This window comes from Oncorhynchus gorbuscha, linkage group LG21, assembly GCF_021184085.1.
Source record: "Oncorhynchus gorbuscha isolate QuinsamMale2020 ecotype Even-year linkage group LG21, OgorEven_v1.0, whole genome shotgun sequence".
Lineage (NCBI taxonomy): Eukaryota > Metazoa > Chordata > Actinopteri > Salmoniformes > Salmonidae > Oncorhynchus > Oncorhynchus gorbuscha.
In genome coordinates, this window is record NC_060193.1 from 48,166,560 (window position 1) to 48,187,332 (window position 20,773).

Below are 20,773 nucleotides of genomic sequence, written 5' to 3' on the forward strand. Positions count from 1 at the left end.
ATTCAATCTGGCCCCCAACAAAATGTTAAACGGCTGTTCCAGTTTGCGGCTGGTGGGGCCGATCCAAAGTGGACGAACACAGCTCAGATGATTTGCATAGTCTGACTGCTGTCTCGGGCGGTGGTTGAGAGCAGTAGAGCCCGAGCGGGATAGCCCGTGTGTGGTTTGGGTAAATAAACGCCCATGTCACACTATGGCATTCCCACCGCTCGTCTCAACATGCAAACAGCCCAAGGGGGTAGTCTGTTGACAACTAAAAATATGCTATAAACACTTCTGAGGTAGCTTCAAAAGGGTATTTAGACTTTAGCGTACCTCATTTGGTGTTCAGACATTCAGACATGTATAGAAATGCTTGGACGTTGTGTATGTCTGAGCCAATAAGATGTGGTAAAAAGTGTTTGAGGCCCTGAAGATTAAGGGGGTGAAGGCATTTACACACACACACACACACACACACACACACACACACACACACACACACACACACACACACACACACACACACACACACACACACACACACACACACACACACACACACACACACACACACACACACCATTGCATTTTATCCCATGATTATCTCCCCCTGATTAGCGAGTTTCTGGGGAGAACACATACCTTGACGGCGACGGCGGCAGGAATTGGTCACGTAACGCGCTCAACTAAGTGACACACGTCATCAACCTCCTCTGCTCTCCCCCTTAATAAACCCACCCCCACACCGCCCCTTATCAACCCTGTCTCCCCCTCCCCTTCTTCTCCCAGCAGTACCACCATCCACCCCCCACCCCCCACCTTTCAGTGGAATGCTAGCCCGTTGGTGATGGTTAACAAGGGGATGGTAGTAGTGGTGGTAGTGGAACCAGTCAGGTTGTGTGTGTGGGGTATGTTGGCACCCATGTGTTTCTAAACATTGGAATCTGTCACTGACACCACTGGCAGTGGAGTAAGCAGGGCCTCCTAATGAGTTGAGAAGATCGCTCAACACACACACACACACACACACACACACACACACACACACACACACACACACACACACACACACACACACACACACACACACACACACACACACACACACACACACACACACACACTCGTACACACACACACACACACACTCGTACACACACACACACACACACACTCGTACACACACACACACACACACACACACACACACACACACACACACACACACACACACACACACACACACACACACACACACACACACACACACACACACACACACACACACACACACACACACACACACCCCTGGACATGTTGTAACTCTTCTAATACAATGTCCATGTGGTGGAAGTCCAAACAAACAGAGCTTCCTGTTTCGGGGGGATCGGACTCTGCTATGAATGACTTGGCTTGGTCTGCTGGTTTCTGTCTCACTACAGACAAGCTGTGTTTCTGTGTGTCCATTTTGGATCCCGTTGTAGACTTGGAAATCGCTCAACGTTGGGGGGGGCATGCAGTTTATTGAATTAAAGTGGGGCGACTCCTCAATATTTCTTGATTATGTATCCGTTCCTGTTGACTTCTGAGTCCATTTATCTTTTTTTTTATCCAAACAGGACAATGGGACCAAATTGATGACCACCTGCTCTATAAATCAAATTAGACCCTCACCACATATTCATATTGTGTGTGTGTGTGTGTGTGTGTGTGTGTGTGTGTGTGTGTGTGTGTGTGTGTGTGTGTGTGTGTGTGTGTGTGTGTGTGTGTGTGTGTGTGTGTGTGTGTGTGTGTGTGTGTGTGTGTGACACATCTGCAACTTATGATAAATGCAATAAAGCTTGATGCATGACACTTCGGTCATATTCAGTATAATTAGCCGTCGTCAATCTTCCCTGTTATTATGATGAATAGGTTTCTCACTGTCAATTTTATGGCACACAACGATCCAGTAATGAAAATGTGTAGTCTTGACACGCCAAGATTTTACAATCACTACACAAACTTTCCAGCTGATGTTGCGTCATCTAACCGGTTCAAATGTTGTCTTTCAGATCCTGCGTGTTCTCACTGCAATGTGCGCGCTTCTAGTTTTTTACCCCCATCTAATTAACTCCTAACTTTCTAGGACCCAAAATGCGGTGGTATGTGCATGTTTATTTTTCACCCAACTACAACTTTCACTTGTCATAAATTTAGCTAGGAGGCATCCGCTTCTGTCCCCTTTGGTTGTGGTGCTACTAATTGTTCATGTGTTTAGCGTAATTGTTCATTTAGCGACATTAGCGACTAGTGAATGTTGGGCAGAGGGACCATGATTGGCTAGGCTGGGAGTAGCTCTTCCTTTCTCTTCCTCTTTATTTTAACAAGGACTGCTTTCGCCTGCCGGGACCCTTTCAATTTCCCTTTCACCCCTCCAGTGTCTGCCCCCTTTTCACAGTGGAGGGGGGAGACAATGGAGAGGGGTCCCCTCCCCCTTCCTCTCCACTTCTCCCCCCATTTCTCCCCCCTCTACCCTCGTAGGCGTCCTGATCGAGAGGCTCGGGGCTTTGGTTTGTCACAGCCATTCAGCTGAGACTGATTGTGATTGCGGCAGATGGGCTGGAGTTTGTCCCAAGCAGCCAGGCCTCCCTCTCTCTCTCTCTCTCTCTCTCTCTCTCTCTCTCTCTCTCTCTCTCTCTCTCTCTCTCTCTCTCTCTCTCTCTCTCTCTCTCTCTCTCTCTCTCTGAAAAGAGCTCAGTCAGAAACATCTCAAGCCGAACTCCACTCACGTCCCTGTACCCCCCCCCCCCTCACTGCTGTCACCTACCCCTTCCCCATCTCTCCTCACCCCCCTTCATCTCCCTTCATCTCCCCAGAGGAAAGTGGCACCTTCAGAGCCAGCAGCCATCTCACCCCTCCCTACACCCCCCACCCCCAACACATGTTAAACGTCCTGTAGCTTGAGCAGGAGAGAAGCGCTGAGGCACAGAAAGAGGAGGGACCTCGAGAGTGAGACAGAGAGAGAAAGAGAGAGAGAGACTGTGTGAGAGCGGCAGAGTATGTAACGCGAGTGCGAGCGAGAGAGGGGCAGAGAGGGAGAGAGACAGAGGAGAAAGTGAGAAACGGCGTTGAGAGGCAGCAGTGTGCATGTTGCCAGAGGGAGAGAGAGGGGGAGAGAACGAGAGAGGCAGAGTGATAGAAACACACACAGTGTGTGAGAGTGAGGACAGGCAGAGATTGTGTGTAGAGCAAGTCGGAGAGAGAGAAAGAGGGAGTGCAATAGAAAGAGAGAGGCTCAGAGAGAGAGAGAGTGAGAGAGAGAGAGGGCGATCGCTGTTCTGCTCAGTTGTCACACCGAGCAGAGGGCTGCATTGTGGATGTAAACTTTATCGTGGGTGGGATCAGTGGCTTGCAGCAGTGGCTGTGCGGTGCAGCGTGCAGCAGGATTACCATGTGAGTCAGCTGAAGACCGAACACCAGGATGCAGCACCTCAGGCATGGTAAGGAGAACAGCTAGACGCTCATAACACCGCCACTCTTTTCCTTTTAAGACAGGAGATGTCCCTTTAAGGGTGGAGATGTCCCTTTAAGAGTGGCGATGTCCCTTTAAGACAGGAGATGTCCCTTTAAGACATGGGAATTCAGCAGTATTTTCTCTCCGATTTTGTGGACTGGGGGCATCACGCTTCTGTATCAGGTGCATGGGCTTCTACGCGACCAGGTTATTATGTTGGGCTTAAAGGCTAAGGGGTTTTCTTCCTGTTGTCATTTCATGTTGCCGTGAATTTCAGCCAGATGTGTCCTTTAAGTCGCAAGGAGCCGCAAAGTTAAATGCAGTGTACTTGCGCCCTTGCTGCGTACGTGTCGTTGATTGTAGTGTTGTCATATTAGACTGGTTGTGCCTCTTTAAATCAGGGTCAGCTTGCTGTGAGCTGTGTTTGTCCAACTGGTCCCGATGAGCGTGTAGCCTAACGTTAGCTACATTTCTTATTTCAGGAATGAGGCTACTTACAGGAGATGATCCTGATTTGCAGGATCCCTTTATTAGCCAGTGCAGGGAAAAGGAAAGCAATTGTGTGCCCTGTTGCTAGTGGCAACGGCACGGGGGCCGGCCCCGTAAGGAGTCTTTAATTCTGATTGATTGATAACGGAGGGAATATGTGCCCAATCGTTCACGGAGAGGTACAACAAGCTAGTCTGGGAGGTGTGTGTGTGTGTTGGAATGTATTTCGTCCCCTCTAAGCCATATTAAAGATTAGTTTCCCCCAGCAGTGAGTCTAATCCTGCCATAGAAACAGCAGTAGTGGGGTATGGATTGTGCTCCCTTGCTGGGACTGTGTGTGTGTACATAATTACTGCTTTGGCTTGGGTGCCCCTGGCTCTCCCCCAGTGTGTGTGTGTGTGTGTGTGTGTGTGTGTGTGTGTGTGTGTGTGTGTGTGTGTGTGTGTGTGTGTGTGTGTGTGTGTGTGTGTGTGTGTGTGTGTGTGTGTGTGTGTGTGTGTGTGTGTGTGTGGATGGATGTGGGGCTCCCGTAGACCACTACCCCTAATCCTCCATGACTGGTGAGGGGAGAGCTAGCTAGCTACATGTGCCAGCCCCACAGCAGTCACCGTATATGGGATGACTGTACTGCATGCACGCCCTTATCAACAGAAGCCTTAGCTGTCACTCAAACACCACTGACTTGAGCGACGGCTCCTATTTCTGTCTCGGTGATTACCGGAGTAAACGACGAGGCGACAGAAACACAACAACATGACAACACGTTTGTTGGTTTATTTTCTCCTGTCAAACTGTGTTGTTCTGTCTCAAACAAACACACCTGCGTTAGACTATGTAGTAGCATTGCAGTTTTACTATGTTATTCTTTAACAACATATTTTTTGTAATCACAAGGGAGGCTATGATTGCCAATAATGATTCACTATAATGCTATATGGTTCAGGGTAAGTTGCCCCCAAGGCAGTGATACTTTACAGACAGCCTGGGCCAGCTTCTGGCCAAGTGAAAGAGTTCACACTGGGCAGATGCGTTGCTGGTGCTGTACAGTTTGAGGCCAGCGTCCTGTGAAACATACCTGGGGATTAGTTTAAGAGGATTGCGAAGTGGAAGATGTGATTTGATGGAATTAAAGCGTCATGCTGCATGTGTCCCCGCGATGGATGAATGAAAACATTTTCTGAGTGACATTATCTTTTTTCCTCCCATTCTACTCCCGTACAGAGTTTGATGTAAACATACGTCATTAACTGTACTTTGTGATCTACGGTGTATGGAGCCAGTTTTTAAGTGTGTTGTTGTGTGAGAAATGTATTGTGGAGTCACTGGATTGGTTGTGTAAATGTCCTATTTGTTATAATCCCACTAAGAGTATACTTTCAGATGAAACCATATGAATGTTGAAAGTTGATCTTTTAGTGGAAGTACTGTAAAAGTTGTCATGGCACAACATATTATCCACTCACAATGTCCTGCCAACCACTTTGCATGTAATCCAAATGTCTACATGGACAGTCAGATTGTTGACAGACAAGCCACTGCCACAAGCCACTGCCAGTAAGCATACAGGGATCACAACCGGTTACTGCCATCCCCTCATCAAATATGATGCTTTTAGTCCTCTCTTTCTCTCCTCACTATCTTCTCTCTCTCTCCCTCTCTTCCTTCTCTCTCTCTCTCTTCCCTCTCTCTCTCTCTCTCCCTCTCTCTCTCTCTCTCTCTCTCTCTCTCTCTCTCTCTCTCTCTCTCTCTCTCTCTCTCTCTCTCTCTCTCTCTCTCTCTCTCTCTCTCTCTCTCTCTCTCTCTCTCTCTCTCTCTCTTCTCCTCTCTCTCCTCTCTGTCCCTCTCTCTCCCTATTTTCCCTCTCTCTCCCTCTCGTTCCTCTCTCTCCCTCTCTTCCTTCCCTCTCTCTCCCACTCTTCCCTCTCTCTCTCTTTCCTCTCTCTCCCTCTCTTCCCTCTCTTCCCTCTCTCTCCCTCTCTTCCGTCTCTCCCTCTCCCCCTCTCTCTCTCGCTCTCGCTCTCTCTCTTTCCCTCTTTCCCTCTTTCCCTCTCTTCCCCCTCTCTCTCTCTCCCTCTCTTCCCTCTCTGTCCCTCTATTCCCTCTCTCTCTCTCTCTCTCCCCTCTCTCTCTCTTTTCCCTCTCTCTCTCTCTCTTCCCCCTCTCTCCTCTCTTCCCTCTCGCTCCCTCTCTCTCCCTCTCCTCCCCTCTCTTCCCTCTCCTCCCCCTCTCTCCCCTCCTTCCCCTCTTCCATTCATCGACCCAGCTAGCCTATTGGGTTCAGGTCAAAATGAATTACTGAGGAATGTTCTCCTGTTCAATGGCCAGCCCCAGTGTGTCCCAGCATGGGAGCATTTCCACCTCATTTGCAGCCAGACTCGTTTCATTTGGGAAGAGGACCCAATTCCCCAAAGGCCAGTCTATCTCCTGCTCTGTGCTGTTCAGCACTGAGGTTGGACACACTCGCACACATGCAAACACACATTTAAATGAGCATGAACAAGACCACACACACACACACACACACACACACACACACACACACACACACACACACACACACACACACACACACACACACACACACACACACACACACACACACACACACACACACACACACACACACACACACACACACACAGTAGGGAGACCCAGAGGCGCCCATAAAGCAGTAATGATGTGTGAGGCCTGAGTGTGAGGCCTGAGTGTGAGGCCTGAGTGTGAGGCCTGAGTGTGAGGACAGAGTGTGAGACCTGAGTGTGAGGCATGAGTGTGAGGCCTGAGTGTGAGGCCTGAGTGTGTGGCCTGAGTGTGAAACCTGAGTGTGTGGCCTGAGTGTGAGACCTGAGTGTGTGGCCTGAGTGTGAGACCTGAGTGTGTGGCCTGAGTGTGAGACCTGAGTGTGAGGCTTGAGTGTGAGGCCTGAGTGTGAGACCTGAGTGTGAGGCCTGACTGTGAGGCCTGAGTGTGAGGCCTGAGTGTGAGGCCTGAGTGTGAGGCCTGAGTGTGAGGCCTGATTGTGAGGCCTGAGTGTGAGACCTGAGTGTGTGGCCTGAGTGTGAGACCTGAGTGTGAGGCTTGAGTGTGAGGCCTGAGTGTGAGGCCTGAGTGTGAGGCCTGAGTGTGAGACCTGAGTGTGAGGCCTGAGTGTGAGGCCTGAGTGTGAGGCCTGAGTGTGAGGCCTGAGTGTGAGACCTGAGTGTGAGGCCTGAGTGTGTGGCCTGAGTGTGAGACCTGAGTGTGAGGCCTGAGTTCCTCTCCCCTCTCTAACCCCTGGCTCTGTTTAGACAGTCTGTACTGCTGCTGACGACCACTCACATCAATTAGGAGCAGCAGTGAATGCATTCCTCCCATAGTCCCGCTACACATTTATCTTGCTAAGAACAGCACGTGGGAAACTCTAAAAACAGCAGAGGTCTTTGGAGGGCTCCCCGACATGGGACAAGCCAGTATGAGCCTGTTTCGGTCTGAGTTTCCCTGTTGAAAATGGGGCAAGGCAAATGCCTTGTCTCTGATGGATAGCTCAGTCATTTTGAGATTAGCAAGATTTCAGCTTGGCAGCTGTGTAGGCTATATGAATGCATTTGTTCTATAGTTGCAGCGACTCTGCTTGTTTTCGATTGCCAACATAGTTTCCAATGTGAAAGACATATTTCAAATGTGAAAGACTGTTAAATCCTTGTCATGTTGTGGCTGACGGCCTTCTGAATCGAGTGTCCCACTCAAAAGCAACATTAAAAGTTAATACCCCAACACCATTTATAGGCAATAAAAGGGTTTTATGTGGTAACTGTCAATGGATGGTGTTGGTGGAATCTGATTACTCCTTTGCCTTTAGAGACAAAGTACAATATTACCCTGTTAAATTATGCCATTAAAACGCCACATTCCTGTGGTTTAAAATAGCTGGGTTCGCTCTACGGGAGTTCTCCAAGGTGAAAATGTTAGCAGAACATTATTCCAGTCGCTAACTGCTGAATTGCAAAGTTTGCCAATCAGGTTTGGCCCACAAAATAAAGCCATGGATTATATTTCTCATCAGAGTCTTTATGCAATGACAGATTCTTGGAACACAGGCTTGTAGAACTCTAGTTGTTGTGCCTCTTTAAATATAACCTTAATCTTTAATTGTGTTGGCATCTATCCCTTTGATACATGTGTTCACTAAGGATTAAGTTTAAGAGATAAAACTGGTGGACATAAAAGTTATTTGGAAACACCCCAGATTGGATTGAGTTTTAAGACTTTAAGACTAGTTTTAAGCAGTAGGCTTTCAGCAGTAACTGGGTCATAACTTGCACATGCAAACTATTTGCGAGAAGATTGATGTGTCTGCCGTCATTTGAGAGTTTTTCCTTTGCCATCAAAGCTTCATACTTTATCCCACAAAAATGTGATGAGAAAAAGCTACAATGTGAACGGTATACAGTTGTGCGACATTTTGAAGAAAATCCTTTCTTTATTGTTAAAACCTGGAAACACAAGCCTCCATCATGATTCTTAACCAAGGACAGGTGTCAAACCATTCTAGTAACATCTCGATTGACCTTCTCACACGTTTTCAAGCCTTTTTCGGAAACAAAACCATTTATGACGTTTGTTGGGAATGAACTGGAGCGTCTTTATCAAGCCTCTCAGTTGGAGTGCTGATGTGGGATCCGGTTCCCCCTGTCAATGTCATCTTATTCTTTGTGACATAAAATGCGTAGCTGATCCTAAATCAGCACTTTGAGTCACGTGGCTTCAGAATTGAGGTTAACCCGAGCCTGGGGAATGTCAACAAACTTCATCTCCCCTCTATCCCAAACGTAAATCACAGGAGAATTGTGGGAGAAACAAGCAGACCTCATCCACTTGCCGTTTCTTTACTTTTCATATGGCTCTGTGGGGTCAGACTCGGATTGGCTGCTGGTACCTGGTGCTCTCTTACATAGAGACATAGATGTAGGTGTGTGTGTGTCCACATCGGTATGTGTGTGTCAGTGTGTGAAATAGCTAACACGTTGTAATGGCCTCGCCGGGGAGACCGGGGACACTTGAGAGAACGAGAGCCCGTGTTGACCCGTACCTTTGTGTCTATTCTAGAGGACTGACTTGTTTGTCTGCTGCTGTAAAAAGGACAGTGTTTGCGCTGCCTCTGAAACGATGGTCGACGGCTTCCCATTCACAATGAGTAAAAAGGGACCAGGGGTGGCCTTTAAAACTAGCCCGGATGAGTCAGCAGTAAACAGCCATAATGGGGTATGGAGTGTGTGTGTGTGTGTGTGTGTGTGTGTGTGTGTGTGTGTGTGTGTGTGTGTGTGTGTGTGTGTGTGTGTGTGTGTGTGTGTGTGTGTGTGTGTGTGTGTGTGTGTGTGTGTGTGTGTGTGTGTGTGTGTGTGTGTGTGTGTGTGTGTGTGTACGTGAGGCTTAAGAGTGAGTCCCCCCATATTGAGAGGCAGTCAGTGCATTTGAAGGGCCTGCTGCAGAGCGCATGAAAAGCTTGTGTGGTTTGATATAGATGGTGAAAGTGCCCTATAGTGTGTATGTTTGTGTGCATGCATGCATACGTGTGTGTATGTACACACAGTCACGTGCGCATTCGTGCACGTTTGCGTCTGGTCCAACACTGAACACCTGCAGTGGTTTGTGATGATTCACAATCTCCATTCACCGTGCCCGAGCCGACTGTCTGTGAACATTCTGTCTGTGAACTGTCTTGTGATGGCGGGGCATCGAAGGCCATTTCAGTGTACATCTGTTCCGTCGGAGTGTTTCGTTCCGTCTGAGGTGGAATGCGTCTGACTGTGGCTGATGTGGTTTAGAAACAATCGAGGTCAGCCGTGACATGCACAATGAGAAAACGTTTAGAGAACTGGGGGGGGGGATCCTTGCTCGCTAGGAACGTTCTAAACCATGTCAGACACAAGGATTCAGAGCTAAATTCGCCATAGGATTTGTGGTTTGTGTGACTGTTACTGATCGTTGACGAGTAATATGAGCTAAAGATCCTTGGGTTTTCTTAATTGTGTGGAAATAAATGTGTGATAAATGTGTTGTAATTTCAGAAGATAAGGCAATTGGCAAAGCATATAATATGTGAGCACCATTCCTTTTGAACTTTTCCTACTGTAAAATATGTCTCTGCCTCTGAAAAGGTTCATGGTTCGTTCACTGGCTGTTCTCTATCAAGGCTTTCCGTAATTTATAAAGTGTTATAATGTCTTAAAAGATGGAGCCATTCTTATCCAAAGCAACGCTTTTGTGTTCTTTGTGTGTTTGCAAAGAAACCTCATCATGTTTCATGTCTTCCGTTATTGACACATGCGGTTGTGGTAACACTCATTGGCCCGCTGACCTCCTCATTTCATGGGTGTGTGTGAGGTGATAACATATGGCTCCAGCCTCCCGCTGCTCTCCCGTGTAGCCCAGGTCTGGACAGGGTACCAGAGGTCAGAAACCCTCAGATGTGGGTGGTAGGTGTAGAAGCCTCCCTCTGCATCTCAGTGCTAAGGGGGAAAGTTTTCTAGTGACATAGCTGTAACTGCATAACATACATGTGTGTAGATGCACGTGCACACACATGCACACACACACACGTAGCCATTATTGCTTCCTAATGGATGCTACAACTTAATAAGCGCCTGAACAAACTCATTGTCCTGACGCTCCCTGGAGGGAGATATGGCATTGGAATCACAGAGAGGGTTGCATAACCGTGGGATAGATGGATTAAGGAAATGGCCAAAAAGAGAGCCAACCGGCAAGGTCTTTCCAAACACACACGGACGCATGTTTAGTCACACGTGCGCACACACACACACACCAGATTTGTTCATCTGCAGAGTTAAAACTCAGCGTGGAGCTAGCCAGCGCAAATACATAAATGCATGGGGACTCATCATCATCCAAACATTTATGCTTCCCTTCCACTTCACTCTGTGTACATTTGCGGTTTACTCAGATTGAGATAATGTCATGGTTTAGATGTTCCGTTTGCTTATGTAAGCCTTGTATTAACACTATCGGAGGGCTATTTTATTCAGGAATCCTTTTCCCAGAGTGGTGTGTTTAGAGTATAGACTGTGAGAGCTGATGTTGCTGAAGAAGAGTTTTCATTATTATGTAGTGGATGGTGAAGTCGATTTCCTGTTTTAGCCAAATTCTTCCCAGGCATGACTATTTGTAGCATACAGTGGGGCAAAAAAAGTATTTAGTCAGCCACCAATTGTGCAAGTTCTCCCACTTAAAAAGATGAGAGAGGCCTGTAATGTTAGTCATAGGTACACTTCAACTATGACAGACAAAATGAGGGAAAAAAATCCAGAAAATCACATTGTAGGATTTTTTATGAATTTATTTGCAAATTATGGTGGAAAATAAGTATTTGGTCAATAACAAAAGTTTATCTCAATACTTTGTTATATACCCTTTGTTGGCAATGACAGAGGTCAAACATTTTCTGTAAGTCTTCACAAGGTTTCCACACACTGTTGCTGGTATTTTGGCCCATTCCTCTATGCAGATCTCCTCTAGAGCAGTGATGTTTTGGGGCTGTTGCTGGGCAACACAGACTTTCAACTCCCTCCAAAGATTTTCAATGGGGTTGAGATCTGGAGACTGTCTAGGCGACTCCAGGACCTTGAAATGCTTCTTACGAAGCCATTCCTTCATTGCCAGGGCGGTGTGTTTGGGATCATTGTCATGCTGAAAGACCCAGGCACATTTCATCTTCAATGCCCTTGCTGATGGAAGGAGGTTTTCACTCAAAATCTCACAATACATGGCCCCATTCATTCTTTCCTTTACACTGATCAGTTGTCCTGGTCCCTTTGCAGAAAAACAGCCCCAAAGCATGATGTTTCCACCCCCATGCTTCACAGTAGGTATGGCGTTCTTTGGATACAACTCAGCATTCTTTGTCCTCCAAACACAACGAATTGAGTTTTTACCAAAAAGTTATATTTTAGTTTCATCTGACCATATGACATTCTCCCAATCTTCTTCTGGATCATCCAGATGCTCTCTAGCAAACTTCAGACGGGCCTGGACATGTACTGGCAGGGGGACATGTCTGAAGCAGGGGGACACGTCTGGCACTGCAGGATTTGAGTCCCTGGCGGCGTAGTGTGTTACTGATGGTAGGCTTTGTTACTTTGGTCCCAGCTCTCTGCAGGTCATTCACTAGGTCCCCCCGTGTGGTTCTGGGATTTTTGCTCACCATTCTTGTGATCATTTTGACCCCACGGGGTGAGATCTTGCGTGGAGCCCCAGATCGAGGGAGATTATCAGTGGTCTTGTATGTCTTCCATTTCCTAATAATTGTTCACACAGTTGATTTCTTCAAACCAAGCTGCTTATCTATTGCAGATTCAGTCTTCCCAGCCTGATGCAGGTCTACAATTTAGTTTCTGGTGTCCTTTGACAGCTCTTTGGTCTTGGCCATAGTGGAGTTTGGAGTGTGACTGTTTGAGGTTGTGGACAGGTGTATTTTATACTGATAACAAGTTCAAAGAGGTGCCATTAATACAGGTAATGAGTGGAGGACAGAGGAGCCTCTTAAAGAAGAAGTTACAGGTCTATGAGAGCCAGAAATCTTGCTTGTTTGTAGGTGACCAAATACTTATTTTCCACCATAATTTGCAAATAAATTCATAAAAAATCCTACAATGTGATTTTCTGGATTTTATTTTCTCATTTTGTCTGTCATAGTTGAAGTGTACCTATGATGAGCATTACAGGCCTCTCTCATCTTTTTAAGTGGGAGAACTTGCACAATTGGTGGCTGACTAAATACTTTTTTTGCCCCACTGTGTATCCATGGACAATGTCTTATTGTCACAGCAGTGAAATATGTTGTTTTACAGGGTCAGCCATAGTAGTATGGCATCCCTGCGGCAAATTAGGGTTACGTGCCTTGCTCCATGGCACATTGACAGGTTTCCACCTTGTCTGCTCAGGTATTTGAACCTTACGGTTACTGGCCCAGTGCTCTAAACGCTAGGCTACCTGCCACAGTATGTCATTTTGTCATTGCCACAAAGCTACTGCATATGTAACAATGGTTTTAATAGGACAGAGAGGTAGATTTGGCTTCCAGTGTATGAATGTATAGTTTGGTATACAGAGTAACCCTAAGCATTATGAGTAAGGATAACTTTTTTTCCTCATCAGGCCAACTTAGACTTGACAAAATAGACTTAAACCAGACAACCTCACACAAGGGACAATGGTTGACAATGGAACAATCATAAGGATGAAAGAAAAAACGCAACAAAACGAGCTGCCTCCCACAATGCAGTTCAAAGCGTGTCTGGGGGGCGAACGTGTCAGCTCAGGTTGGCAAATAACATCTCCCGGAGAATGATTGATCCTCCCGCCCCTCGCCAGATCATGTCTTTGCAGGCGCGTATGCTCCGACGCCGCGCTCCTTTGTCTCCGCGTGACGACGAAAACAATCTGGAGATGGGGAAGATTGGTTCGCCTGGAGAATGTGGGAGAATGTATGGGGAAACCGGGCTGATTTGATCTGTGTTCATACACACCCCTTTCCTCGCCTCGCCTTGGCACATTCTAGGCTGTCATATGAAACCTAAAGGAAGATGATGTTGTTGTGATGGTGCACGAATAACAACATCCCAATGAGGAAAAGACCAATGCAGTATTGTGTGGGTGGGTGGACAACTGACAGCTGATCCTGGGTCAGAACTAGATGTTCAGAAGCATATGAACCCTGATTAATAAGGTTTCAGTATAGTTCTCATCCCATATCCTGCAGTAACCAATCAAATGTAGTTTTTTGGCATAACGTTCATACTGTCAGTACATATTGCCAAAAGTACCCCTAGCCCTATAGGGCGAGCGATGAGATGGCATGTGGGATATGAGATGGTTGGGGGGCCCTCCCTTGCCCCAGCCCTGCCCGTGGTGTCAGCCTGGGGGCAGAGCTTGGCCCTCCCTGGTCCTTGGCCCGTTGCCCTTCGCAGCAGCAGCTTGTGCGAGGCGTGGGAAGCAGTGGGGCGTCCGCGGGGGGGGGGGGGTGTTAGGTGGTTGGGCCTGCTTCACTGAAGCGTGGAGCTAGTCAGCCTGCGTTCCTGCTCTCCACTGGCCCAACTGCTCGTAGTGGATATATTGTGGGCAGACTGTGGGCACAGACTGAGCACTGGTGCGGGCAGTGCCAGGTGATTCCAGGTCACTGGGAACTGCTGGAGGCCAGCGAGGTGCCAACCCCGATCTGTCTGCCCGTCGCTGCCGTTGGAATGCACTCGCTCCCGAAGCCCCCTAAACGTGTTCAAAGAGCAGGGGGAGAAAAAGCAGGGATGAAGGGAGGAGGGTTTGGATGCAGCTGGGGTTTCAATTAAATATGGAGATGAAAAGGTTCACAAACACATGGTCAACTGTGGACAGCTAGTAGTCTGAGCATACAGCATGCCTCCTTTCCGCCTGTGATCGATCAAACATGGGATCAGAGTATTGGAAAACACATCTCGGCCATGTTCCAATTCCGTAGTACTATACCATGTCATTAGAACACATGCCCGATACATTCTAGTAAGTGGTACTGCATGCTTGTGCGACATATTGGAACACAGCCTTATTTATTTATAACCATCATCACAGCTCAAGGAGAATGAGTTCTGATATCTGGGATGTTTGTCATTATGGCTTTAAGGACGGACTCTCATTCTGTGTCTCTTTTGAGAGGTAGGTTTACACAGCTGGTCATGGACAGGCTATCCCAGCCGTTCCCAGAGAAACTGTCATGTTTGTCATTTATTGTCATGTCTTGTCCCTGTGCTCCCCATGCTATTCGTTTCCCTCTGCTGGTCTTGTTTGGTTCTATCCCTCTCTCTCCCCCTCCCCCTTTCACTCTCTCGCTCTCTCTTCTCTCTGTCGTTCCGTTCCTGCTCCCAGCTGTTCCTATTCCCCTAATCATCATTTAGTCTTCCCACACCTGTTCCCGATCCTTTCCCCTGATTAGACTCCCTATTTATTCCTTTGTGATCCGTTCCTGTTCCATCGGTTCCTTGTTTTGTATTCCATGCTGTAATTGCGTTTCGCCCTGTCCTGTCGTGTTTTTTGCCGTGATTGTGTATCACCCTGTCCTGTCGTGTTTTGTGCCTTCTTCAGACGCTGCGTGTGAGCAGGTGTCTCAGTTGACTACGGCCTGCGCCTACCCGGGCGACCTGCAGTCTGTGGCCGCTTCTCCAGTTGTTTTCCCCTCTACTATCTAGAGGATTTCAGTTATTCGGTTTTGAGCATTAATAAACTCTGTTTCTGTTAAGTCGCGTTTGGGTCCTCCTTCACCTGCATAACAGAAGGAACCGATCAAAGAATGGACCCAGCGACTTCTGACGCTCGTTACACTGCCGTCGAGATCCAAGGAGCCATGCTCGGCAGACACGAGCAGGAATTGTCCGCTGCTCGCCAGGCCGTGGAAAACCTGGCTGCTCAGGTTTCCGACCTCTCTGGACAGTTCCAGAGTCTACGTCTCGTGCCACCTGTTACTTCCTGGCCTGCCGAGCCTCCAGAACCTAGGGTTAATAACCCACCTTGCTACTCCGGGCAGCCCACTGAGTGCCGCTCCTTTCTCACGCAGTGTGAGATTGTGTTCTCTCTCCAACCCAACACATACTCTAGAGAGAGAGCTCGGGTTGCTTACGTCATCTCACTCCTCACTGGCCGGGCTCGAGAATGGGGCACAGCTATCTGGGAGGCAAGGGCTGTTTGCTCTAACGATTTCCAGAACTTTAAAGAGGAGATGATTCGGGTTTTTGACCGTTCAGTTTTTGGTGGGGAGGCTTCTAGGGCCCTGGCTTCCTTATGCCAAGGTGAACGGTCCATAACGGATTATTCCATTGAGTTTCGCACTCTTGCTGCCTCTAGTGAGTGGAACGAGCCGGCGCTGCTCGCTCGTTTTCTGGAGGGACTCCACGCTGTGGTTAAGGATGAGATTCTCTCCCGGGAGGTTCCTTCAGATGTGGACTCTTTGATTGCTCTCGCCATCCGCATAGAACGACGGGTAGATCTTCGTCACCGGGCTCGTGGAAGAGAGCTCGCATCAACGGTGTTTCCCTGCTCCGCATCGCAGCCATCTCCCCCTCTGGCTTTGAGACTGAGCCCATGCAGCTGGGAGGGATTCGCATCTCGAATAAGGAGAGGGAACGGAGGATCACCAACCGCCTGTGCCTCTATTGTGGAGTTGCTGGACATTTCGTTAATTCATGTCCAGTAAAAGCCAGAGCTCATCTGTAAGCGGAGGGCTACAGGTGAGCGCAACTACTCAAGTCTCTCCATCAAAGTCCTGTACTACTTTGTCGGTCCACCTACGCTGGACCGGTTCGGGCGCTACATGTAGTGCCTTGATAGACTCTGGGGCTGAGGGTTGTTTCATGGACGAAGCATGGGTTCGGAAACATGACATTCCTTTCAGAGAGTTAGATAAGCCTACGCCCATGTTCGCCTTAGATGGTAGTCATCTTCCCAGTATCAGATTTGAGACACTACCTTTAACCCTCACAGTATCTGGTAACCACAGTGAGACTATTTCTTTTTTGATTTTCCGTTCACCGTTTACACCTGTTGTTTTGGGTCATCCCTGGCTAGTATGTCATAATCCTTCTATTAATTGGTCTAGTAATTCTATCCTATCCTGGAACGTTTCTTGTCATGTGAAGTGTTTAATGTCTGCCATCCCTCCCGTTTCTTCTGTCCCTACTTCTCAGGAGGAACCTGGCGATTTGACAGGAGTGCCGGAGGAATATCATGATCTGCGCACGGTCTTCAGTCGGTCCCGAGCCAACTCCCTTCCTCCTCACCGGTCGTATGATTGTAGTATTGATCTCCTTCCGGGGACCACTCCTCCTCGAGGTAGACTATACTCTCTGTCGGCTCCCGAACGTAAGGCTCTCGAGGATTATTTGTCTGTGTCTCTTGACGCCGGTACCATAGTGCCTTCTTCCTCTCCGGCCGGGGCGGGGTTCTTTTTTGTTAAGAAGAAGGACGGTACTCTGCGCCCCTGCGTGGATTATCGAGGCTGAATGACATAACGGTTAAGAATCGTTATCCGCTTCCCCTTATGTCATCAGCCTTCGAGATTCTGCAGGGAGCCAGGTGCTTTACTAAGTTGGACCTTCGTAACGCTTACCATCTCGTGCGCATCAGAGAGGGGGACGAGTGGAAAACGGCGTTTAATACTCCGTTAGGGCATTTTGAGTACCGGGTTCTGCCGTTCGGTCTCGCCAATGCGCCAGCTGTTTTTCAGGCATTAGTTAATGATGTTCTGAGAGACATGCTGAACATTTTCGTTTTTGTCTATCTTGACGATATCCTGATTTTTTCTCCGTCACTCGAGATTCATGTTCAGCACGTTCGACGTGTTCTACAGCGCCTTTTAGAGAATTGTCTCTATGTAAAGGCTGAGAAGTGCTCTTTTCATGTCTCCTCCGTTACTTTTCTCGGTTCCGTTATTTCCGCTGAAGGCATTCAGATGGATTCCGCTAAGGTCCAAGCTGTCAGTGATTGGCCCGTTCCAAGGTCACGTGTCGAGTTGCAGCGCTTTTTAGGTTTCGCTAATTTCTATCGGCGTTTCATTCGTAATTTCGGTCAAGTTGCTGCCCCTCTCACAGCTCTTACTTCTGTCAAGACGTGTTTTAAGTGGTCCGGTTCCGCCCAGGGAGCTTTTGATCTTCTAAAAGAACGTTTTACGTCCGCTCCTATCCTCGTTACTCCTGACGTCACTAGACAATTCATTGTCGAGGTTGACGCTTCAGAGGTAGGCGTGGGAGCCATTCTATCCCAGCGCTTCCAGTCTGACGATAAGGTTCATCCTTGCGCTTATTTTTCTCATCGCCTGTCGCCATCTGAGCGCAACTATGATGTGGGTAACCGTGAACTGCTCGCCATCCGCTTAGCCCTAGGCGAATGGCGACAGTGGTTGGAGGGGGCGACCGTTCCTTTTGTCGTTTGGACAGACCATAAGAACCTTGAGTACATCCGTTCTGCCAAACGACTTAATGCCCGTCAAGCTCGTTGGGCGTTGTTTTTCGCTCGTTTCGAGTTTGTGATTTCTTACCGTCCGGGTAGCAAGAACACCAAGCCTGATGCCTTATCCCGTCTGTTTAGTTCTTCTGTGGCTTCTACTGATCCCGAGGGGATTCTTCCTTATGGGCGTGTTGTCGGGTTAACAGTCTGGGGAATTGAAAGACAGGTTAAGCAAGCACTCACGCACACTGCGTCGCCGCGCTTGTCCTAGTAACCTCCTTTTCGTTCCTGTTTCCACTCGTCTGGCTGTTCTTCAGTGGGCTCACTCTGCCAAGTTAGCGGGTCATCCCGGTGTTCGAGGCACTCTTGCGTCTATTCGCCAGCGCTTTTGGTGGCCGACTCAGGAGCGTGACACGCGCCGTTTCGTGGCTGCCTGTTCGGACTGCGCGCAGACTAAGTCGGGTAACTCTCCTCCTGCCGGTCGTCTCAGACCGCTCCCCATTCCTTCTCGACCATGGTCTCACATTGCCTTAGACTTCATTACCGGTCTGCCTTTGTCTGCGGGGAAGACTGTGATTCTGACGGTTGTCGATAGGTTCTCTAAGGCGGCACATTTCATTCCCCTCGCTAAACTTCCTTCCGCTAAGGAGACGGCACAAATCATTATTGAAAATGTATTCAGAATTCATGGCCTCCCGTTAGACGCCGTTTCAGACAGAGGTCCGCAATTCACGTCACAGTTTTGGAGGGAGTTCTGTCGTTTGATTGGTGCGTCCGTCAGTCTCTCTTCCGGGTTTCATCCCCAGTCTAACGGTCAAGCAGAGAGGGCCAATCAGACGATTGGTCGCATACTACGCAGCCTTTCTTTCAGGAACCCTGCGTCTTGGGCAGAACAGCTCCCCTGGGCAGAATACGCTCACAATTCGCTTCCTTCGTCTGCTACCGGGTTATCTCCGTTTCAGAGTAGTCTGGGTTACCAGCCTCCTCTGTTCTCATCCCAGCTTGCCGAGTCCAGCGTTCCCTCCGCTCAAGCGTTTGTCCAACGTTGTGAGCGCACCTGGAGGAGGGTGAGGTCTGCACTTTGCCGTTACAGGGCACAGACGGTGAGAGCCGCCAATAAACGCAGGATTAAGAGTCCAAGGTATTGTTGCGGCCAGAGAGTGTGGCTTTCCACTCGCAACCTTCCTCTTACGACAGCTTCTCGTAAGTTGACTCCGCGGTTCATTGGTCCGTTCCGTGTCTCCCAGGTCGTCAATCCAGTCGCTGTGCGACTGCTTCTTCCGCGACATCTTCGTCGCGTCCATCCTGTCTTCCATGTCTCCTGTGTTAAGCCCTTTCTTCGCACCCCGTTCGTCTTCCCTCCCCCCTCCCGTCCTTGTCGAGAGCGCACCTATTTACAAGGTACATAAAATTATGGACATGCGTTCTCGGGGACGGGGTCACCAATACCTAGTGGATTGGGAGGGTTACGGTCCTGAGGAGAGGAGTTGGGTTCCGTCTCGGGACGTGCTGGACCGTTCGCTCATCGATGATTTCCTCCGTTGCCGCCAGGATTCCTCCTCGAGTGCGCCAGGAGGCGCTCGGTGAGTGGGGGGTACTGTCATGTTTGTCATTTATTGTCATGTCTTGTCCCTGTGCTCCCCATGCTATTCGTTTCCCTCTGCTGGTCTTGTTTGGTTCTATCCCTCTCTCTCCCCCTCCCCTTTCACTCTCTCGCTCTCTCTTCTCTCTGTCGTTCCGTTCCTGCTCCCAGCTGTTCCTATTCCCCTAATCATCATTTAGTCTTCCCACACCTGTTCCCGATCCTTTCCCCTGATTAGACTCCCTATTTATTCCTTTGTGATCCGTTCCTGTTCCATCGGTTCCTTGTTTTGTATTCCATGCTGTAATTGCGTTTCGCCCTGTCCTGTCGTGTTTTTTGCCGTGATTGTGTATCACCCTGTCCTGTCGTGTTTTGTGCCTTCTTCAGACGCTGCGTGTGAGCAGGTGTCTCAGTTGACTACGGCCTGCGCCTACCCGAAGCGACCTGCAGTCTGTGGCCGCTTCTCCAGTTGTTTTCCCCTCTACTATCTAGAGGATTTCAGTTATTCGGTTTTGAGCATTAATAAACTCTGTTTCTGTTAAGTCGCGTTTGGGTCCTCCTTCACCTGCATAACAGAAACAGATCAGCAGAATGGGCTAACTTGGTGGTGGTTGGAATGCAGATGCCACATGATGTCAGGATCAAATATGCCTAATGGGTTGTCTATTACTCCGGCGGTCTTTTTCCACCCCTTACTTCCATGATCCTATTCAAATACCACCCCTCCACATTCTCAGGGCTGAACTTGGAGTCAAATGTTGCCATGTTGAGGTACTGTTTTGACTGCCTGTTAAAAATGTACCAATTACTGTAATTATGTTTTACACAGAATGTAAAAATGGCTTTATTTTGGGCAATGATTTTCTCAACGGGCGCAGTTAGTTTAAGTTTCCTGCCCCCTGTAGCATGTCTGTGAATAAGTGGCCTGAAACTTAACCCCTTACATGTCTAGCTCGCAGACCTAACAGAGGCTTGCTTAATAAACAACAGGTGTAGATTACCAGGCAAATGCTTACTTCCCTACAATGCGGAGAGAGAAAAGATATGAGTGATAAACAGATAACAACACAAAGGAATAAATACACAATGAGTAACGATAACTTGGCTATATACACGGGGTACCAGTACCGAGTCCATGTGCAGGGGTACGAGGTAATTGAGGTAGATATGTATATGGGTAGGGGTAAGGTTACTAGGCAACAGGAGAGATAATAAACAGTAGCAGCAGGGTATGTGATGAGTTGCCAGTTAGGAAAACAGTG

General features: G+C 48.4%; 1 protein-coding gene across 1 annotated transcript in view; it reads left to right on the forward strand.

The window, feature by feature from the left end:
* Positions 1-3,061: 3,061 nt before the first annotated feature.
* Positions 3,062-20,773, forward strand: part of LOC124008030 (nck-associated protein 5-like) — a 132,663-nt gene continuing 114,951 nt past the window's right edge. The window contains exon 1 of the mRNA XM_046318939.1: positions 3,062-3,464. Coding sequence (XP_046174895.1) covers positions 3,112-3,464 — 353 coding nt within the window. The 5' untranslated portion in view covers positions 3,062-3,111. The remainder of the gene's footprint in view (positions 3,465-20,773) is intronic.